This window comes from Mustela putorius, unplaced genomic scaffold (assembly GCF_011764305.1).
Source record: "Mustela putorius furo isolate JIRA1106 unplaced genomic scaffold, ASM1176430v1.1 tig00003845_pilon_pilon_pilon, whole genome shotgun sequence".
NCBI lineage: Eukaryota > Metazoa > Chordata > Mammalia > Carnivora > Mustelidae > Mustela > Mustela putorius.
This window is the reverse complement of record NW_025421998.1, coordinates 46,800,359-46,824,660: the sequence shown is the minus strand read 5'-3', so window position 1 is coordinate 46,824,660 and position 24,302 is coordinate 46,800,359. Positions and strand designations below refer to the sequence as shown.

Genomic DNA, 24,302 nt, shown 5'->3' with positions numbered 1-24,302 from the left:
AGTGCATGTGTGCACTTGTATGCAAGTATTAAAGCGATCATTGGGGGTGGATGAAGAAAAATACAAAAGGAAAATATCTATGAGCAAATACATAGGCCTTTTCCTCTGTACTTTTTATATGCCTCTTTGAATAACACTCTGTTAAAAATGCTACCTTTTGTGTATCTGTGCATAAGAACTTTTATTAATTGTGGATAAGAAATTTCTAGAAGGTATACTCTCACCCCACATTTCTAAGTTGCTGATTCATGCTGCATCCACATGCAGCCCCATGGTCCTTCTTGGCAGAAACATCCAGGCGCTGCTACAACCTGTGAGCTGTGAAATCAGAGATCAAAACTCCTTGAGTCCTAAGAATAAATAGTCTTGTGAAATGAAGATGGAGAAGAAAGATGGCTGAATTTGAACCCACATGAAACACACACCTCAGGATCCAAAAAGGAATCACACTGACAGAATGAAAAGATTGCATTATTTCCAGGAGTTTGCAAAATCAGTAATCAAAGCCATGGATCACTGAGTTTGGGTGCTTTTCTACTTTAAGCACAAATGGAAACTAAAACTGGCAAAAATTATCACCGTTCCTCTAAGACCTGTATAATTTAGGGAAAAGTTTGTGATTAGGACATGGCTAAAAACAGGATGAAATCGTGTGGGTGCCTGCTTCCCGGGATGGCAGAGAGAGCATTCCTGAAAACTCTGTGTTGCTAAAAGGAAAATCTATTAGTTACACAGATCTAATAGAGTGATATACTAGATCACTCTACTTCTCTAATTCCCATTTTCTCATCTGTTGAATGTGCATATGAATTCTTCCTACATCAAGGGATGGTATATGAATTAAATAAAAATAGTACATGCAAAGTTTTTTATGTAGTATCGGCCATATGAAAGCCATTCTGTGAATCGTAATTACTAAAATGATTATCCTCAAGGCTGTATCTTGAGGTTTTCAGGACCTGGAACAAAAGTACAAATGGTGGCCCACACACTATATATCAAATATTTAAAAGCTTTAAATGCATCTAACAAGCTTGCTTATTGACATTAAATAAAATAGACTCTATCTGATTGCCTTGGTACCACAACAGAGAAAGCCAGGGTTTAACTCTTTGGAATTTCTCACCTGGAGGTGACAGCACAGAGGGAATGAGCCCCCTGCCTCAGCTCTCCGTAATGGCTTTTTCTCTTCTCTCTCCGCCCCCAGCTCCCTCATGCACTTTAAAGAGCTTCACTTGCATCTACAGCAGGGTCTGTGCTCATCTCCTGCACGTAGAGGCCCCTTGACCAACCTTAGACCTAAAGGTCCACGCCAGCATATTCTGTCATCAGAAGAGAGGATCGTCCGGGCTGTAGGAGTAGGCAGGGGCCTATTCGAGCAGAGAAGGAATTGTTACTTTAGAAGCAATTGCTTAAAGCCAACCGAGCTCACCAACTCCCGACATCAATCAGGACTCCTGCCACCCTCTTTCTTCTGTCCCTGAAAGTTTCTCAAGTACAGACTAGAAACAGAAAGTGGGGAAAAATAAATCTATCCTTTCTTTGAGGCACCTAGTGTTGGATTTCATTCTAGAATTTCTGGTGACAGTGGTGTGTGAATAGTTTGTTCAACAAAAATGACTTTGTACATAGTAAGGACTTTCAGATGATGAGAAGAAATGGAAGCTCTTTTTTATAAAGGGTTTCAATACAAACGCTCACTGAGTTCAGCATAATGAGATAAGAAAATGAAGCCAGAGGAATGAATTAGATATACAAATAACTTATTTAGAAAATGAAGAAATCCAGTGTAATGGGAAAAGTCTTAAAATGTGTATATGACATAATTGTCTACAGTATTCTTTAAAAAGGATATTGGTAAAAACTATATATATATATATATATACACGTTAAAATTTTTTTTCTTCAGATGACATTTTCCCCAGTCTCTATACCTTACTTTATTTTTAATGAAAATTTCCTCCTATTCTTCCAAATTGGTTTTCCTAACAACTCACTTTTGTGCTTCACCAAAATGTGTAAATATTTATAATGGACAAGAGCAAAAACATAGATTTTTCTCCCCCTTTTATTTCTATTTACATAATCACCTAGTAAAAGGAGGTCTAAATAAAAAACGTAGGCAAATGCTTTCCAGTGCATCATTTATTTAAAATAAGGGATCTTTATGGTCCCTTTGAGTTTTTAAGTTTTCAGTGCATATCTTACATATGCATTTCCCTAACTCTATGAGTGTTTTATACAGAAACTAGGTGGCTGAGGCATTTAATGTTAGTCTTTAATGAAAATAGTTAATGCTTTTAAAATAGATATGAGACATTTTTCCATCTTTTATAAAGATTGATTACATTATTCCCTAGGGTGTGTTTGACTTTTTGAATTACTGGAGCTCTCCTCTACCACTAATTTTTAAGTATAATTTTTATTTTGGAATAATTCTAAATTTACAGAAATTTTACAAAGATGGTATAGAGAATTTCTGTATACCTTTTATCTAGTTTCCCCTTAAGTTACTACCTTACACAGTTATAATACATTTATCAAACTAAGAAAGTGAATGTTCACAACTACAAAATTAACACTGTTACATTTTTTAGTCTGTTTGTCTAAGCAGATGTATTAGAATGTTATCTTCTATTCCCCTAGAAATGACAGAACCTCTGAAGAGAATCAGTATTCGTAAAGAGGACAACTTTCATATTGGAGACTCATAAGCCAGAATTAAATTTATTTTGTCTTTCATTATTTCCTGCTTTCAGTAGAAGTCTTTCTCCAGCAGTCACACAATTTACACAGTTTTTGCTGGACCAGCCTGGGTAAAATCTGACTATCCCAAGAATGACTGACTGAGTGACTCTAATATACTTCACCTGCATTGAAGAATCTTAGGGAATACTTAGTGGACCAGCAGATCCAAGTAATTTCCATTGTAGGGACACCTTCTGTGAATTCGAAAGATGGGAAGTTTTAGACCATCCTCAAAGAAGCACTCTGAGGGAGGAACTCTTCAGAGGGAAAATCCCAAGCCCCAGCTGTGAATTGAGCACACAGGCAAGGGAAGCACAACTCACCCTGGGAGTGGGGCTCTGGTTTTGGCAGATATCCCCAGGAGGGCACTAGGGATCGGGAGAAGGGCCCAGCCAAGGTAATGTGCGTGATTATCAATGGAGAACACAGTGCTTCATTGTTACCACAGGTAACTTGCAAGGGTCCTGGCTAGATATATTGTTTTGATATATGCCATTTTACTATGAATATCTTTTGCAGCTGTCTTTGTTAACCAAGTTTTAAGTACATATTACCAGTTTTATTAAAATCACTTAAGTGTTTTCATACCTGTCCTGGAAAGATAAGAATGTTCACTGAGGAGTTTTAGAATAGTAGACAAAAGCATGGGCCTCAAGAAAAGAAAGTCTATACTTTAAATCATAAAGCAAATCAAAAAAGTTTAACAAGACTACCATCAATGCAATTTTTCATTTTAAATTAAATCATGAGAATAAAACAATTTTCTTTTTGTCTTTCTCTCTTAAGAGCTTAGTACATTATAATAGATATGACATTGAATGATTGCTAAATTAATGAAACCATTGTTAGAGTTCTCTACGAGTTTAGAGATAGATTTATAGAAGGTACATTTGGCTGGCTGGCTGCTCAGCCCTATTTTTGTCCCTTTAGCCTTGAAACAGCCTAATCAGGAAACAATTTTGCACAATGGGTCAAAGGATAAAATCCCTAGAGACAGAACTCAGAACATCATGGCACAAAGTGTCTCAAATTTAGGGGTTCTCACGGTTCTGAACCCCCTATCCTATTATCTGGGTGCTGTAACATCACAACATGGACTGCACAACAGGGGTAGTCTGATGCTTAGACTTTCTCAGTATTGCCTTAAGTTTCAAAGGCTACATGCAGCCCTGTGCTATGTATGGATTTACTGGAAATTTTCTACATGGCTTTGCGAGTGACGAAGAAGCCCCGTACTCTCAGGCTATCTATAAAATGTCCAAGTTTGGCCATTTATAGAAAACCCACTTCTGCATCAAGGAACAAGATTACAATCTGGATGTTTGATCGGACTTGCCAATCTGCTTACATGGAAATATCTGGGTATTCCTTCATCACCTGAGAAAAATAGTGTTTGTAAAGTGGCTTTTCATAACCTAGCTTTACACAGGTTTAGTATTTAAATAAGCAATACACGTGCTGCTGAAGGGGCAGGGGAGGGGGGCAGTCATGATTTTATAAGGCTTTTATAATTCTATTCCCTAAAGTTTAGAGCACTGTAACAGTGGTTTCATTAATTTGTGAATCATTCACTGTCATCTCTGCTATAAAGTACTGGATTTTTAATGGGTTTAGGGACAGAGGAAAATTATTCCTATGATTTAATTTAAAATGAAAAATTGCATAGTTAGTAACTTCGTTAATTTTTGGTAGGGGTAGGCGGTAAAATCTTCATCTGATATAAGGTTATTTTTGTGATAAGAGTAAGCATCTGTTTTCACTGTCTCTGTGACAAGAAGGATCGAAAATATATTTAAAATGTTGCATGATAAATTAGGTCAGTTATGAAATCGAAGAGAGTTTTGAGAAATGTAAAAGGTTACTGTGGTGGATTATCATAGCAGGGGACTTTGATGCCTTATGAAGAATCTTCCCAGGCTACTTCTGATTTCGGCCACAGCTGTCTTGGAAGTTCTGTGCCAGCTTGGGCTCACCTCATGCTGGCAGCTTCCTGTAAGTGCAGGCTGGGTGTCCCCCGGCTTCCTGCTTCTGGGCTTTGCTTTCTGAGCATACACTAGAGAGGCATGAGGGGGCCACTCCTACACTCCCATATCCTGGATGGTCTGTGTAACATTTCACTGCTGGTTTCCATATTTGTAGAAAACTAAAATTCTATCATGCTTGGAGCAAGTTTGAGCCAGCATTTCAACCCGGTCTCTGTGCTATCAGGTGTGACTCAAATCTGGTCACAAAGAAGTGAGGTACGGGATGCTTTATGATAAGATTGAGCTTTGATTATCCAGGGATAAAGAGAAGTAAGAATTTTCTAAGTGAGGAGTGAGAAAGAGAAACTTCTAGGGAGAGAGAGAGTATCATGTGAAGTTTCTGAGGCAATAGGTAGATGATTTTCCCTTTTCTCAGGAGACATTTGGCAGTGTCTGGAAACATTTTTGATTGTCACCAGGCAGGAGTACAACTGGCATATAGTAGGGAGAGGACCGAGATGCTGCTGAGCATCCTGCAAGGTACAACATAGTCCTCCACAGCAAAGAATTAGCTGACTGTGAAATAGCAGTAGTCCCAAGACCTGAGAAATCTTCCTCTAAGGCCACAAAAAGTGGTTTCATATAAGAATCAGAGAAGATTCCCATAACTAGCTCTTATTATCATAGTATTGTTAAAACATGCAGGCTTTATAGGACTTTATAGGCTAAATTTGATTATATACTAAATTCACATAAAGTCACTGAAGGAGTTTAATAAGGATGTGGGGTTGGCAAGACTTTATTTACATTTGGAAGAGATAATTATAATGTGAGTCTCAGTGGAGGCACATGCCAAAGGGAGTCACTAATACAGAACCAATTTTAAGAGACTTAAAGCACTCCACCGTACAGAGGTATAAAAGAGCCAATGGGTGGAGATTGGAAGAGTTTCCAAGAAGATTCTCTGGAGGTGAGAGCCTGTCAGGTGCACCTCAGCTCTTCCAGTGAAGTTAATCACTGCTCACCCCAACTCACCCAAAAGTGGGAGAGGAAGTTTAAGAAATTCACTTAGAGATCTTTATATGTGTCCGCTGCTTTGCAGCAAGCACATCGTGTGTGAGTCCGGTCTGAGTGAGGTAGAGGGCGGGAAGCTGACTAACATGTCTGTTGGTAGTAGAGCAAAGACTGCCGTGTGTGGTCTCTGAGTTCATCAGACTAATATGTAGCCTGAAGGTTAGATGTGTGAGCTCCGCAGGGAGGAGAGGGATGACCATGAGCTGCTTTGGGATTGTTTGAGATCTTACAGAAAGAACAAAGTCATCTCAGCAGAAGAAAATGGAAGTTAGATGGGCAGCCATCCAGAGGATGTGGAGGTCAGAAGGAGCTGTGGCAAAGCATTGACCATGCCAACGATTGCTACAGAAGATTCCTCAGTGGTAGAGGTAAAAGGTGGAGGACTGTACAGGGAAGAATTTCTGAGAAAATGAAAATAGGACAAAACTAGAAAGTACTAGTTGGTTTTCTGCTGTGACACAAATCAAGTAAGATCTCTGTTTACCTAATTGGAAGAGTCTGAGAACATGGATGATAAGATGGAGCAGGAAGAGAAGAAGTCCTAGATGAGAAATGAGGGAACAGCCTTCCCCTTTTCCTTATTATCCGCTTTCTTCTTTCATCAGGCCTGAGCTGGGACAGAAAGACATTTCAGTCTTAGGTTAGGAGTTTCAATAAAACTAACACTATAATTAATGAATTGAAACTTTATTTTAAGCAAAAAACTAATTCTGTAAGAGAAATTTAAAGACAAATTTCAAGAATGATTTAGCGTGTAATAACAACACCTCAACCAGTTTAACTCAATATGACAGTAACTTTCACAAATTGAAACAATGAATGAAACAAGGCTCCTCTTTGGAGAACAGTTTGGGAGTGGAGCAACAGTGTTTGAAAAGGTATGTTTCAACACGATAGGTAGTGTTATGCCACAATAATAAACAACCCCAAAATAAGGATGACTGAAAACCACAAAATATCTCTGTCATGTTCTGAGTTCTTTGCAGGGGCAGGGAAACATTGTTTACTGTGTTCAATCAAGAATCCGGTTTGAGGAGCACCTGGGCGACTCAGTCGGTTGAGTGTCCAACTTGTGATTTCGGCTCACATCATGATTTCAGGGTCCTCAGATCCAGGTCGACCTCCATGTGGGGTTCTGTGCTCAGAAGGGAGTCTGCTTGAGGTTCTCTCCCTCTGCCCCTCCCCTCTGCTCCCTTTTTCTCTTTCAAATAAGTAAGTCAGTCTTTAAAAAAAAAAATTCCAAATTGATAGCAGAGCCACGTATTTGAACCTTGCTATTCGGTATGAAAGAAGAGAATTGCAGAGGGGTTCACCTTGGCAATTAAATGTTCCACTCCTGAAACGACTCACATCATGTTTATTAACTAACATCTTGTTGGTCATAAGTAGCCGTGGTCAGGAGGCTCGTTGGTCAGAAGTTAACATAGGGTTTCATATTATTTTTTGGTGTGTAATATAGTGATTCGACACTTCCATAAAACACCCTGTGCTCATCACAAGTGTGGTCTCTAACCCCTCGTCACCTGTTTCACCCACCCTCCCTTTGGTAATCATCAGTTCTCTATAGCTAAGAGTCTGTTTCTTGGTTTCTCTCTCTCTCTCTCCCTTTTTCCCCTTTGCTCATTTTTTGGTCAAATGCCACATATGAGTGAAGTCATATGGTTTTTGTTTCCCTCTGACTTCATTTAGCAAATGGCAAGATTCCATTCTTTTTTATGGCTGAATAATATTCAGAGTTAGGACTATTCACCATTTGTGTGTTTTCTAAGAAAGGTAATGAGTACCTAAAACAATGTGAATATGTAAAGTGACAGATTAATACATATAAACATGATTTGTTTATATGATTATTTATATGCTTTGCTAATTGCTCTAGGAATTTCTTTAAGAAATCATCATCATCTGTAAATCCTCCTATTATGCACATCTCTTATAATGGTAAAAATATCACAAAACAAGTAAAAGCCAGTCCAAAGGATGCAGATATTTATTACTACACTGCTTTGAGATGTGTTTGTTTAACTCATTTCTGCTTGCTACCACGAGTTATGATGTATCTGCATTACAGGCTATATAGTTAATTGTATGTTCCTTTACAATTTGTTTTTAAAGTATTTCTATTATTTTTAACACAAGAAAGAATATAATTATGAAATTACATTCCTTTTTAGAGAATATCTTTGAGGAAAAACTTGAAGTTTAAATTTAATATTTAGATTTTAAATCTATCTTTAATAATAATTCATTATTTTAAAGTATGCCTAATAACACTATGAGATATCATGAAATTCCTTTTCAGTTTATATTATTTGTGGAATTGAGATAAGGCTAGGATTTGGCTTTAGGTAAAATTCTTTGTATTATGATATAAAGGTTAGTCATTTTTTTGCCTTGTATGAAGAAAAATGAGAGAGAAAAACAGTAGACATGGAAATAATACATTGCATTATATATATATGAATGCTCCTCTTCCTAACAGCAAATTAGATTTCAATAAGTTATATGCCAATATATTTGGGATACAGCAATGTAAACTTGCTGGAGGCAGGAGTACGTACTGAAGGTTAAAATGCACTAAAAAAATGTAATCAACTCTAATTTTATGAATTCTTGTTAGAATAGTAAAATAAATATATGACTATAGCTCTAGATATTTTATTCTCAATCTATCATATCTATTAAATGATAAACTGTGCTTGTCTCTCAATTTAAATGAGGAAAATTATTTTATTTCCCATGGATTTCATGGAGATATATGAAAACACAAGTTGAAAATTGCTTTTGTTATCTAATGTGATACATGCTGATACCAAATAACTTTAAAAAAGAAATAAAAAATAATTTCCTTCAAGAGCTGTTATTTGTGATGCAGTCCACCTTAAGGATTTTTGTTAATCCTTGAGTTTGCAAATACATAGTCAGGAGTTGTAATCTGGGTTTATATAGATGTGGGCACTATCCGTAGCTTTCAAGGAGACTGTAAAGCATCTGAATTTTTAGGCATGATCCTTTACATGTGAATCGTGTATATTTTAGGAAAGAAGGTTCATGATTCTTATCAAATTCTCAAAGTATCATGACCCCCTGAAAATTAAGAATTTGCGGCTCTGTTTACCTCATGTAACTCATAAAGCTAATTAGAGACTAATTGTCTCAAGTGTCTAGATTTTGTGTGTGTGTGTATATGTATGTGTGTTTTACAGGTTTATTTTTACAAAAGTGGGAGAAGAGACTTTTTAATGCTTCACTTGGATTTCTGCATACATGGTAAACAAGTGAGAACGTTGAAGCCATATTAAGTTGGAGATGATGGGAAATTCAAGTTGATTCCATTGTTAATAGAAATCTAATACACCATCTTTACCTGTGATTACAGGTCCTTGCTTTTGTATTATTTGCAGATGGTTAAAAATGCAATCATTAATGATCACGGGTATAGCTATGGTCCATGTTTTGCACTGGCATAGAGAAAAAGGTAAATATTTTGTCAAGTTCTCAGACTTCAATTCTCTTTCTGTGACACAGAATTTGAATTATACTTGTGGTTCTGGGCTGGCTCTTGCCACTCTGCTTCCATCCTAATTCATATTTTGGGTATCTCTCCAACAATGACTGAGTGAGGCGTGAAGCCGAGGATTGCAATGACAGAGACCATAGTCTTAGAAAACAGTCATACTGACCGATGCTCAGAACTCCTGAGTCCCATCTCATGTCTGGCATAACTTCCAGCAAATTAAGATTTGGCTTCCTCTTTCACTAGAAAAAAAAATTCTGCAATACTTTTCTGTCCTAAAAATCAAAGCCCACAAGGGATCATTTTATTCCCATCATTTACTCTTCAAATATTGAGTGCTTAGGAGTCTAAAGCGCCATGAAGGAGATTACAATGAAATTGGCAGGGAGAGCCCCTACCCTCAAGATGTTGACTGTCCAAGAGGAAACCCATCCATGTTCACAATATTTTAAAGTGGTAAGTTTCAAAAGAAAGATATAGATTTAATGTTTACAGCCAGTGTCATAAAGTGGTGTTAGGACTACCAAATATATTCATTTATGTGACACATTTGCAGATGGTGACCTTCTATATGATAATCTTGGTGCATTTCCTTAGAAAATTCTGTTTTTCTGAAGTCTGTTGCTCCACGACTTTTGGTTCTTGAGATTTATGCTCCCGTGCAGTCTGGTCCTGAGCTTCATTAGCACCTGATTTACCATGAGTGCAGATGGTTATTGGAAATAAAAAGTCAGCCATTTCCTATGATTAAATCTCTCCTGGGCTGCATCTCTCTCGTAGCTATTTCCTTACTATTGCGTATGATTCATTTGCAAGCAGAACAGTGATTATTATATGATTGTTAAATCTAAAGTGGAAAGGAAAGTAGATTATTAGAAAAAGTCTAGTAGCTTATTAATATATATTATGTGCTACAATGAAATGATTTTACTGAAGTATTAGCAAGATGATAGATTTATGGGTGATGAGAGAAAATTACTCTATTGTGACAATGAATGTAAGGAAAAGAATTCAGAATTTTTCTTTTCTTTCTTTTTTTTTTTCTTTTTGTTTGCCTTTCTTTAAGGGGTTATTGCTTAAATCAATAATCCCTCAAAATGCGTCCTCATTGTCAACTTACCTCTACTTTGGGCAGTAATATTACTGTGAGTCTAGAAGGCAAAGAAGGGAACTATAGGGTTGTTAATGGCAAAATCTATATATTTTTTTGAACTGAGAGGAAAGCAAAAGTTTGTTTCCAATAGAAATATTTCACTAGTTTTATCTGATTGGAAATAATCATTACTTTTTCACATGAAACTTTTATGAAAGCAGTGAGTTTGGAAATTTCATCATACTTTAAGAATTTTGTATATTCTCCATATTATACTGAATTAGTAAAATTGATGACCACATACTAAAGAGCCAACAAATATAAGAGAAACGTGTTAATTTACCATTTCTATATTGATTTGCCGTACATATTCCTTTTCTGCAAAGTAAAAGACTGTTTGTTCAATTAAAAGACGAATACAAACCCCAATCACTAGAGCTTGTTTCTCTCTTACTCATTTCCATTATTATATTTATTTAGGTTACTTAGCTTCAACTCTGCGGGTTTGAATACAAGGATTGTGAAGAATGAAATTCAGCTATCCCTTTGGTGATATTTTTGTAACATGTTTTGCTTCCATTTCCTGAACATTCAAAAGAACATCCACAGACCAAAGAAATGTAAATTTTGCGTATGCACTGCAACTAACAGTATTTATCAACTAAATACCTGTCCCTGACATTCTAGGACAATCTTACAATGAGCTGACTTTCTGTCTCTTCTTGGCTCTTTGTCCTTCTATCATTTAGTTTTACGTATCTGCTTTCTACCACAGGGCCTTTGTGCTTGTAATCACCTGTGCCAGACATGTGCTTCCCTCCCCTTAATTATAACCTCTCATAAAGTATCTTTACTTTTCATTCTGTCTCATATTACCATAGAAGCTTCACAATATTTGTGTAATTGAGAAATTCCTGTCTTTCCCACCACACTGTAGGGCAAGGACCATAAGCAGAGCTATGTGTTTTACTGCGTTTTGTCTATGTCACGCTTAGCATATTATAAGATATGTAATATCTTTTTGTGTCTTTTCTTCATTTCTACTTGGCAGCACACCAAACCTTGTGACTTAAAACAATAACAGTTTATAATTTCTTGTGTTTCTGTGGGTTGGCTGGGCAGCTCTTCAGCGGCAGGAAACCAGTGGATGAGCAGCGTTTAACTTGCATATTGGATCTTTCTCCTCACATCATTTTCCATCTTGGGCTTCTTCACAACCTGGAGTCCTTGGTACAGGGCTCCACAAGGGGGAAAGTGGCATTTACAAGCCCTTTAGGCCTAGGCTCTGGAACTTGACGCTGTCACTTCTGCTCCATTCTGTTGGTCACAGTAATTCCCTAAGGCCCAGGTTCAAGGGGATGGAGAAAGAGATTTACTTCTAGAGGGGAAAGTGGTACATTCCCACTGCATAGGGGCATACCTATAGGACTGGGAAGAATTTGTGGCCATTAAATAATCTACCATTGTGTTCAGTAATATTTTAATTATTAATACAATTGTAATTTAATTTTGAAGTCCAGGAATCAGCTGATTAAAGGTTTATATTTTGTTATATTTGTTTTGAGTTTTTGTTTTATATATACTCTGCTCTAAGAATGAGAAGAGATGGAGAGAGTGGTTTGTTAATTCTAAGGGATAATAGGCAATCTCATCTCACGTTTAGACAAATAATGACTATAAGCAGTATGAGAATAGGAACTGTATTTTAATCACTCATGAACTTCCAGCAACTAAAACAGTGCTTGGCACATAAGAGATTTTCAACAAATATTTGTTGAATGAATGAGTAAACATAACTAATAGACATCCCTTTTTGTTTTTTTCTTTTGTGTTTGTAAGGAAGTTGCTTTTTGTTTTCATCTGTCTCAAATGATTAGATTCTAAATTTTTAGGGAAATACTGAGTGGGGAGTAGAGTTCCTACTCACATATGTGATATCATGAATCCATAATAATGAACTCTGGCAAGATTTAGTGACACTAAAACATATTATATAATTATGAATAATCTTATGATTATTTTATGAATATTTGACCATTCACTAAAAAGTGCTTCCAAGAAATTTTCTTTTCATATCGATGGATAAAAAATGCCAATGAGATATTCTCTCTAATCTGTGTAATCTGTTCAGAATAGGAAATATCTCTAAATGAGTCATTAACCTAAATGGGTGACTATAAATATCCAATAATATTCAGAATGTAATGACTTCAACACTTAATATATATAGGTTCAGATTATAGTACTACTTTTGTGGACAAGGATATCATTTTGTTCTGCCTCAATTGAAAAATGCAGATGATTTTTATTTAAATTCTGGGAAACAATACAACATTTCCCCAAATATATTAATATAACAAAAAAATGGTGATTTGTTGATTTGTTAATGGTAATATAAATTGAAAATAGTTTTATAAAATATTTCCAAATGGATTTCATCTTCGTGTGTTTGTTATCTGTTTATATGCACATGATTTCAAAGAGGAGGAAAGAGTATATAGGCTAGGCATATTTTTAAAATAAAACAATGGATAAGACTAGAGAAAAAAGAGAGGAAATGTTTCTGTCACATCTGTCTTAGAATTATCCAATGTGTACTTGAATATACCAGCACAATGATTAATGTCCAAATTACGTCTACTTCTGTCAATTAGTTTATGTACAAGTCAGCCTGAATATTTTATATGAATTATAGCATATTTACTATAAACAAAAGGAGATCATGAGATTTCAGGGAGTCATCTGGGTCCCTTAAGATATCAATCAGTGACAAAAAATGCAATCTAAATAAGAATGGATTTACTGATTCAGGTGTTAAGACTACATAATTCTTCAATTTGATTAAAAATACCAATATTTTCAATATAAATCAAATATCTGATTCCTATCCATTACATTTTTATACACAATAATTAATGTTTTTGTAACACCACTCCTCTGTAACACTGGAAAAAGAATTGTCCCATTTTTTTTTAAGTTGTAGTGTGAGAGAAGTTTCAAGGTGAACAGCATTTTCAAAATGCAGTTATACTTCTTGTCACAGAATTGGAAAAGGACTGCTGATGTGTGAAGAAAAACAAAAGGTAAAACACTTAATTAATTTTCAAAGAAGAGAAACAAGTTTTATTAGAAGTATTTTTTTAAAGTTGTGAAACCATGGTAGTCTTCACAGAATAAAGGTAAGGGAAATAATGTGTGAAGGAGCTAGAGAGGTGTAATTTTTTTCTTTATTTTTGCAAGTTTTACAAAATAAAGCAGCTAAAATTTGGTGAAGAGAAACATTAAAATGCAGCAAGATATAATATGTTCTGATGAACATAATTACTAATTTAAAATTATAATACTGAGGACAGTAATAGAGAAGTATTAATTGGCCTTTTAGTGATGGAAAGTATATGTGTTTTCCAAAATATTTGTATAATATCTTTTTCTCATGTTGAACTACTTATGTTGTATTATGAAATTCTTTTATCTAGTGATTTGAGATGTCATTCACATTTTAATATGCCAAGCAAATGTCATTAAACAGAAGTATTTAATAATACAAACTCCTTATAGTTCTTAAGTGTACAAAATTACCAATCAATTTATATTCCAGCTGTAGAGTTTTCCATGAGTCAGGACAGAAAACAGGAACTGTCTTTACCAGAAGTCTGCTGAAATTTTTTGCATTTACTTAATTTCCCTGGAGCTAAGTAGGTACCTTTTACGTATCTGTTGAACTATATTAACACTATATTCCTATAACTAGTCCTTAAATAATTAATTGGTTTGGAACATTCAATAAAAGCAAATAGAACAGAGAAAAAGAGAAGGAGGGTGACAGAGACAGAGAAAGAAGTGAAAGAGAAGGAAGGAAGGCACTTGGTAGATGGTAGAAAGAGATGGGATGAGCGAGCAATTCTTTCACTGTCTGGCTCAACATACGCAATCCATATTATCCAGATAGTTGTCCCTGCTGCCTCTGAAGGCTCTTTGGACTTCTAGCAGTCCTGCCAGCGGGCAGTATTTTAAGCACGTGATTATAGTCTCATCCTCTTTTTGGTAAATGCAAAAACATAATTGTGTCATGGCACTCTGAAGTGATGAGGCTCTTACTCATTTGCTTACGTTTACAAAGAAATACTATATATATATGAAACTTAAAATACAGGGGAGGAGGTAATAACTCCTTTCAAGAGGTTAGAATATAGTTCTGTCATTCAAAACGTCATATTCGTAGACACCAAAATCCGTGAAATCCAGATTAACTCCCAGATTGCTCAGTAATCATGGAATTAGAACAAAGCAAAAGGGATGGATTGACGAACTGTATTTAGGATCTTTGGAAAACCTGACCAATTTCCTTCTTTAAGGAAGTCGTGCTTTTCCCTTTTATTGAATACATGCTTAAGGCAGCCTGTAAACTTTGTTTTAATGCTTACAACAATTAATATGAAATAATTTATTTTCCTGACTAGAAATTAAGAGTTGTGCAAGCAGAGGTTTATTTTATGTATAAATGTAATTCCAGTGCCTTTCATAGTACCATGCCTAGATTAGGCGCTCAAAATATTTAATAAATGAGTTCCTGTCCCACCAGAGAGAAGAGCAGTCTAGCTTCCCTTGGTGTCCAGAGTTAGGCATAGAGACATGCTAATTATTAAATTTGTAGTTTCTTCCTATTTGTTTTTATTTATTTATTTAAAGATTTTATTTATTAAACAGAGCTAGAGAGAGAGAGAGAGAGAGAGAGAGACACAAACAGGGAGGAGGGACAGAGAGAGGAGAAGCAGGCTCTCCCCTGAGCAGGGAGCCTGATGTGGGACTCGATCCCAGGACTCTGGGATCATGACCTGAGCAAAGGCAGAGACACTTAACTGACTGAGTCACCCAGGTGTCCCTCCTCTTTTTGTTTTTAAACATACTGAAGATAGTGTTCATGCAGTAGACACTTTCTGGTTATGAGTAAAATAATCCACTTAAAGTATAGCTTTCTTTTATACTGAGGCATACAAAGCTTAATTACAGTTTCACTATCAGTTTTGGCTACGCTCTACATATTCCTGTTTATTTTAGTGGGAAGTACTATAACGTAAGTATTTCTGCAGTGATCTCAGAGATCCTGGTGTATTTCATCAATTCACATATCACCAGATGACTTCATTTCTAAGTTATTGGATGTATGGGAAGGGTGAAGGTAAGACTTGGGAACTTACTAGCTGCTTAATAGTTGTTCCAGGCTTCACTGACTGTAATGAAAGCATCAGATGCAAATGGAGACACTTCAAAAAGGGATGTTTCAGGACTTTTTTTCCAGGATTATTTCAAATATCTATACATGGAAATAATTCTTAGAAAATTCAGGGAAGGGAGCAGCAAGTCAGATGACAAAAGCAAATTCAGTTATAGTGGCCTGTCTAGGCAAAAGATAAGCACAAGTAATTATGCTGAATAGAAATTCTCCACCTTAACTCCTTTATTTGTTACCACAGAATTTCACATCTAGAAAAACAGTATTGTGTGACAAACAGATCTCTGCATTTAAATTTTCCAAATATTTCATTCATAATAATTTGAGTGACAATTCTCTTATAAACGAAAATGAGCTGTGCATCAACTGCAAGTAACAGAATACACAAAGTCAATCAAAGTTTATTTATAAATCTCACATGAGTAGAAATCCAGAGACGGACAGTTTCAGAGTTGGCTGATAAGGCAGTTAACTCTCTCAAGGACCTGGGTTAACATCTTGCTTTTTCCTTCATACTGGCAAGATGGCTGCTGCATCTCCAATGAATATCTCCTTACTTGACAACATGCAAAAACAGGAAAGGAGGGACAGAGCTTTCACTTTGTATGTGGCTCTTTACCAGAGTGGAAAATCTTTCATGGAAGCCCACAGTGTACTCCCCTCGGGTCCCTTCGGTCAGCTCTAGATTACATTGTTATCTTTAGTTGGCTTATTTCAGGAGAGGGGAATAAAACTTCTTTTAAAATAGAAATATGAACAAAGGAGTCATCTAATGATGACCTATCTGACCTCTAACATGTCCCTTTTGGCTTAGAAAAAAAGTTTCAGGTGATGCTGCATTCATTATTAGATTTAATGAGAGACAGTATGGGGAAAAAGCTAGGATTTCTTGAGTTAGATTATGCTCCTTCCCATGTGATGTTGGGAGAATGAGTTCTTAGCCTCCCTGGGTTCATCTGTGACAGTGCCACGCTCAGTAACAGTAGCAATTATTGCTATCACAGATTTCGCTTACTCTTCCTAACAATTTTCTTAGGGAAACTTTTAATATTATGAAAGATTTAATAGTAAAGATCTAGTTATTACTGAAAGGTATTCTATTGTAAACATGCTTGGACATTGCTTAAACATTTTATAATTTTAGTTTTATATTTCATGTAATTATTATCACTGCTCTTTGGGAACTTACTGTGCATATATACTTCCTTAGTATGAACTTTGCAATGTGGCATCACTAGTGCTTTTCTACTTTTCCATCCTAAGTCTTCCGATTATTTCTAATAAAAAATAGAGAAAGCATTTGGGAAAGAAATAATTGATTTGTATTACTATAGAAAGTTCTTATGTACAAAACCACTTATATATAACCGCATATTCTTTCTTTTATAAAGGGAATTGAAAAATCATACTGAAATTTTTTGATCTTTCAGTGCATCCTTTTGTATGAGAAGTTTCTTATATAAGAGTAATTCTGGTTAAAAATTGTATTTTTAGAATATCCATCTTTTTTTTTTTTTTACAAAGATGGAGTATGATATGATTCTTTCTGAAGTTTCTGTAGCTTGCTTCATTATCTCCTGGGTACTTACCAAGCATATCTTATGAAAGAGCATTAGATACAAGCATTTTTATATGTCATTTAAAAAAATTATATCTTTACCTGTTGTTTGGAGGGATGAAAAATGTTTGCTCTCTTTAGTATGAATATAAAATATCCCCACTGTAGTCATTACAGCTGTGTTTCTCCCTTATGAAGTAATATTATAAACATTATTCACTTGCTATGAAAGGCGTATCAATTGTTATTTAAACAACAACATGGGTTTCAAGGTATCAGTTAAATGTATAGTATCTGAGGATGTAGGATCTAGGGTCACTTCTGCCACTAGTATGTTCCTATGGATAGTAATTTCCGTAAAATTATAGCTTCAAGTTTCTATAAGCAAATGTAACTCTTTACATACTGAAATGTTTGATCCTGTGAGTTTTTTATAAACTGTAGTAAAAGTTGTCATTCATTCCAATATCTCAAACTTTGAACCACCTTCTTCAGGACTGTTTATTAGTGTAGGTATAGTTGCCAATCAAACAAATAAATAAATTGCTCATTTCATTAGGTTGGGTATGGTGTTCATTCTTAACAAATGCCTATTACTGTAGTCCGTACAGATGACAGCTGACCGATTTCAGGAAGTGATAAACTGCAGGTGTCCCCAGACTTTAACCCTTTAACCCTTTTAAACCTAGCATTGTGGCCCTGATAAGGCCCTGCTGTCCTGACACCCTGCTGTACGCCACCCTTACCCACCCCCCCATGAGAGTTTCTCCCTCCTGCCCGGGGGATCCACCCACACAATCCCCACTGGGACCCTACTACTCCGCTTGTGTTGTCTTCTTAAACATAATACCTCAGTACCCTTAAGAATAAATACCCTTATAACTAATGTTGTGTGTAATGCCTTCTGCTAATGAAACATAAATAAAAGTGAATTGATTCTATGACATAAATGACCCACTTTCAACACTGACCCTATTGCTGTGAGCGAGGAATGCTGCATCTTTTATCATAGACATTGTTAGACAAGTTTACAATTCCTGTGCTATTTATTCCTAGCATGTTCCGTAGAATAGGGAGACGTGATTTAACCATTCAGGTGAGTGAGTTATTAGATACCTTGCTCTCCATGAGATAACAATTTTTGAACCAGATTTGAAGTAACTGTTGAAATACTTTCAGAGCAGGACAAAAGTGAAAGAAAGCTAATGAAAAAGATTAGATTTTTGAAACATCCTTAATGAGTAGAAGAGTGTATTGGTTTTAAATCCTTTTTAACTAAGCTACTTAAGACCTTGTGTGTTTACTTTCATTTGAAAAGCAGTGATCAAAAGGGGTTTATTTTTTAATCTGATGAGCATGTTATCCATATAATGTAGATGGAATAGCTTAATTCAAGGGTCTTGGAAAGGGGATTCAGGTGTCTAACAGGTGGCTTTTCAGTTTTATATATATTAAGATAAGTAGTAATATATTAGTAATTTTATATGTATTTATAATATAATAAAAATAAAAGCAAGATATCTGCAAGAAAAAAGTTGACCTTTAATTTAAAAGTAATTTCACTGAATTATAACTTTCTGTGTGTTTGACTTTTGAGCTTTCTACAGCAAGATAAATGAGGCAGTTTGACCTCTCTCTGTATGTTGCATTGTCATTAGAAATGAGCTTCATATCTAATTAGGCTCTTTGTTACTTTTTTTGAGAAATGCACCATCAATTCATGTTCCGTTTGTTTGTTTTATGTTTGCTGCATTTACAGTACTTCGTGGACAAAAAAACAAAAGACATATATACCAGGAAGAAAAATTCAAAGGAAAGTAGAAATTAAATTACCTATTTGAAAGTTCAGAACTTGGAGAACTAAATGTTACCTAAATTTTGTGATAACGAGAATGATTCTTTGCTTGAATAAATCTCTGATCGTTTACATTTCCCTGAGGATATGTAAAAGAGGAAAAGTTGCTATTAGTAAGAAAATCTTGATAAATGTGAGCTAATTTTTTTCTGAATTTTTACCCAAACATCTGGTAGCCAAGCACTTTAAATATTAAACTGAAACCTGTAGACTTACAATTAAATTCATTGAAATAGGGTTTAATGTATTCATGAATTAAAATTATAATAGTATGAATAACTTTTTGTGGGACACTTGTCATCATACCTGCAATCACAAAAGCTAGGTGATTTTGTGATCAAAATCACCTAATTTATAAATTAGGTGATCCTAATTTATAAATAAATTTGACTTTGGCATGGCTATTCTGTAGTGTGTTAAATGTCCAGTTACCTTACTCTTAAAAAGTCCAAAGCTGTAGATAGGTTCTCTCTGACAAATTTGAGTTTGAATTATTTGGATCATTTTCTAATGTGAGCCATAAAAATAAATAGCATACATGTTTAAATGTGCTTTTTTGCATTTCTACAACCTAAAGACCAGTTTGGTTGAAAAAATAAAATTTAACAGCTCTTAATTTGTCATGTGGAATCTGATTCTATGTGTTTTTTATTACCTCCATATATTTATCTAAGTGAAACATAAAATGGTTGTAATAATGGAGAATTTAAAGCAGCTTTTGCACATGAGCAGTAATGCTAACTAATATGGTGAATAAAGGCTGAATGTAAATTCTCAGGATTTCTTTTTTTGTGATGTATTTACTAAAGCTGATATATTTTGGTTAGCTGATACAAGCTCCGCATCATCCTAATTAAGCTATGAAGAATTTTGACGGGTAGAAGGTTAAAAAATATAGGGAGTAATCACTTATGTGCACAAAGAAGTCTTGTGTATATATGTATTTGCGTGTGCAAATGTGTGTGTGTGTATTTAATTTTCAAACTGCATTACAGTATGCATTAGCTCCATGACAGAACATGTCATAATATAAATCCAAAGACCTTCTTTTGCTGGAGTAATGGTCTGGTATTCATTCCTACATGTACACTTAGAAATAACTTGGGGGCGCCTGGGTGGCTCAGTTGGTTGGGTGACTGCCTTCAGCTCAGGTCATGATCCCGGAGTCCCCGGATCAAGTTCCCCATTGGGCTCCCAGCTCTATGGGGAGTCTGCCTCTCCCTCTAACCTTCTCCCCTCTCATGCTGTCTCTCTCTCTCTCAAATAAATAAATAAAATCTTAAAAAAAAAAAAAAAAAACTTGGGTGTGGTAGAAATTAGTACAGTCTAATAATACAATTAGATTCCTATCAATGCTACCTCATTTATTCTCCTGGATTGAGCCTCTCTTCTCCATTTCCCTTACCACCTGGTTGAGGCCTTCAGTGATATTTCCTTTGTATTATTCCAATAGCCACATTCCTGTTCACACTCCTAGGAGTGTTCAACATTTTAGCTCTTTTACTCATTTCTGCTAAACTTATTGCTCATATAACAGAGCTGGCCATGTCACTTGACTGGTAATAAACTTCTGCCAACATCCTATTAATCTAGAATATCAAATCCAAACCCTTTTACTTGACATACACGTTCTAAAACAGACCTTTGTTAGCTCATACCCAACATTCTCTTAAGTCATTCTGCACTCCTGAAACTGCCTAGAACTTGTCTTCTTTGCCTCCTTTGACTTACAAATTCAAATGTTGCCCGTCTCTTCTAAAACTCTTTGGACCCTCCCATGTAAAAGTAGTTGACTCAGGGGCATGGGTGGCTCAGTGGGTTGAGGCCTCTGCCTTTGGCTCAGGTCATGGTCTCAGGTCCTGGGATCGAGCCCCACATCAGGCTCTCTGCTTGGCAGGGAACCGCTTCCTCCTCTCTCCCTGCCTGCCTATCTGACTGCTTGTGATCTCTGTCTATGCAATAAATAAATAAAAATATTAAAAAAAAAAAAGTAGTTGACTCACTAAAATGTTTCCCTGTAACACTTGGCTCATATTTTTGTAGAGTGTTAACTTTTTAATGAACTTATATGCCCATCATCATATAATATTCTGAGCTCCTTGGAGACAAAGATAATTGTATCCATATTTATATTTTTAGAACTTATCACAGTAGGCATATGGAAGTCGATGACCTTGATAAATATTTATTGAATGAATGAATGGATGAGTAAATGAATCCAGGAAAGTCTGGATAAAATGCTAGCACAAAAATGTTATTAGAAAACTTGCTGAATATAGAAAGACAATTCCAAACAACCATAAAACTTCTACTTATTGTTATTCTAATGTTGTCTCAAAACTACTGTATATCACTAATATTTCCCTCTCAGTATATAAATGACATATTTTCATCAGAGTGATGAGTCCATAGGAAAGTGTTTTTAATTTTTGTAACTTCAGCCAGTGAATAAATTTGTGAAATTACATATATTCTCTGAAGCAAATATTTGCATTAATTTAATATAAATTTGCATATAGGCTCTGGCCCACAGATCTTGATGTTAAATGTTTGCCCCTGTTCTATCTAATTAGCCATCATCTATTTTTAACTACTCAGATAAACAAACTCAGGTTATAACTCAAGGAAAATATTCTCTAGAAAAGAATGAGAGTTTAGGGTACTAATAACCTAGAAATAAGAAGTTTTCAGATTACTGGCATGGGTATGGCAATTGATACAAGAAAGGTTAGTGAAAATTTTGTAAGGAAATAAGTACTTGTATGAGGCTGTATTGCTGAGTATATCTGGGTAGACGAGATTTCTTTTATGACCTGTAGTTTCGTATTACAGAACTCTATTCAACACAGTGTAATAACAAATACTATATTAGGTTCCATATTGTTTTCCATAACTAATAATAGGGCTGAATTAAGAAGTAAGGCCCTTGCCAAATGTGTTTTTAATTGTTGAGATGTTTTACATTGTAATGTGAAAAGCACATATCAGTATTTCTAAGTCAAGAAGAGTACTTTGAAAGGTATATTTGAATATGACAAAAATTTCTGTTTTACCTGTGTATGTGAAAACATCTATCTCCTTTTACCTGTATTTTTTTCTAATTGAGGGCATAAAACCTTTTTAAAATATGTATAATTAAAAACTGCATTTTTTCCATGAGAATGAATTTTTAAGTCCAGCATTGGTTAATATAAAAATCTGGTCAATCCTTGTAAAATTACATTAAATGATCATAAATTTATTTATGTGGCACAAAGAAAGAGTTTTTGGGTCATGGGAGAAAATAAAGTTTGATACTGAAATATTTTAAACCATATTTTCTTTGTAACTCTTTTTATATTGATAAAATACTATTACTACTTCTTTAGTTTTTTTATCTTGTATCATAATTTCTCACTATGGTTCATAGAAAGGAGGACAGTATCTTAAATAATGAATAGTTATCCCAAATTTACCGAATTTGAACTGTATGGAATAACCATGATTTTTCTTCTTTTTAATATGCTATTCAATCATACCAATTTCTAATGAATACATAACTACCTAGAAAAATTTAGCATAGTTATCTTAGTCTCATTTTTCTCATAAAAAGCCCCAATTGTTTTTTCTCTTTATGAGTACAGAGTGGCTGGTCTAAATCAAGTTGTCTAAGAACAAGCTAAGAATTATAAGCACGAAAATCATATTTTAAAATCTGAGCAACTGATATATAGAAAAGTCAAAAGTATACTTGAATCTGTCAGATCAACACATTCCTGTAACTCCCTCGGGGCAATCATACAATTTGACACCAACATTTAAGCTTTGAAAATTATGTGAACATCTATTACGTTATGAATGTTATATGTCCTCAAACCTTCTTTATGACTTATAATACAAGACAGGACTACTCAATTAAAAAAAAATCCCTTCTGTTATTGATAATTGCCTAAGCTGCTTCTTCCTTTCCTTTTTCAGAATGAAGAACAAATTTTGGTATTTTGAGTTTGGCACATCTGAAACTTTCTCAGCCACCTGCAAGAAGCTGCATGAATCTGTAGAAATAGAAGTAAGAAAAATGAATTATATTTTATAATACAATGAAATGGCTTGAGCTTGGTTATCAATATGTTTTTGACATCCCATGTAAGGAGCTATGCTTTAACAGCCTACATAGCTTTAACTCACAATTCTGAAATTTCATTTCTGTCACTTATTGGGGTTCTAGCACTCTCTGAATTATTAATATAAAATTAAGTTTTGAGTATGAGTTATTTTAATACAGTGTTAAAAGATGAGATGTTGAAGATGGAGAAGTCTGGAAATCAGTGGAGAAGTTACTAGGCATAGTTTTGATAGAAAAATGTAAAATAAAGTATTTGAGGAGAAAGAAAAAAATTTGCAAGATACGTATTAAAAAATACTTACGTTCAGGTATCAATATTCTTATAACCTTTAAAACCCAGTTCACAGACATTGTGCTTACTTTCATGAATAAAAGTACTTTCCCATTTCATTCCCATTCATTAACTAGATTTTTCTCCGTTCCCGAGGTTGCCATTTCCCTATTACATGTATAGGAAGTGGAAAAGCCAAAAAAAGATAGCAAAGATAGCAAGAAAAGACACACTTTGAAAAGATTTGGAGCAAATAAGTCTACCAAAAAAATATAGATACAGTACAACTAAATTTTTTGGAGGTGGGTTATAATAGAAAATGACTTAGTTTTATTGAGAGACTTTAGGGGGTAAAGAAAAAGGAAACATTATATTGTGATGAGTGGCAAAGACAAACCAAAGGAAGAGAATTATGAAACCAGAACACCTAAATACTAGCTGATATGATTTGTGAAATACTGGCTTCAACTCTTTTTTTAAAAAAATAAATGCATAACTTGTCTACTGAGACCTTAATCATTAGTGGTATATATTCAGGTAATAAGTTTGCTAAACAAAAGTAGTTATGGACCCATGAGATCATAATGGCGTGGCAAAGTTTTTCATTATTCTAGCTTTCTAATTTATTGTTAAATGATAATGATGGCAAAAGTGGCACTATTTCAAAATATAATATTTTTGGACTCCTTTGGTGGATGAATTGAAGTATTAGAAGTAGAATTGATACCCTCCTACACTGTTGGTGGGAATGCAAGCTGGTGCAGCCACTCTGGAAAACAGCATGGAGGTTCCTCAAAATGTTGAAAATAGAACTGCCCTATGACCCAGCAATTGCACTATTGGGTATTTACCCTAAAGATACAAACGTAGTGATCCAAAGGGGCACG

General features: G+C 35.0%; 1 protein-coding gene across 5 annotated transcripts in view; it reads left to right on the top strand.

The window, feature by feature from the left end:
- The window catches only part of DGKB (diacylglycerol kinase beta), a 697,837-nt gene that overhangs the window by 486,729 nt on the left and 186,806 nt on the right, over positions 1-24,302 (top strand). For all 5 annotated transcript variants that reach the window (XM_013051698.2, XM_004743409.3, XM_004743408.3 and 2 more), the window contains one exon: positions 22,997-23,087. In XM_013051698.2, coding sequence (XP_012907152.1) covers positions 22,997-23,087 — 91 coding nt within the window. The remainder of the gene's footprint in view (positions 1-22,996; positions 23,088-24,302) is intronic.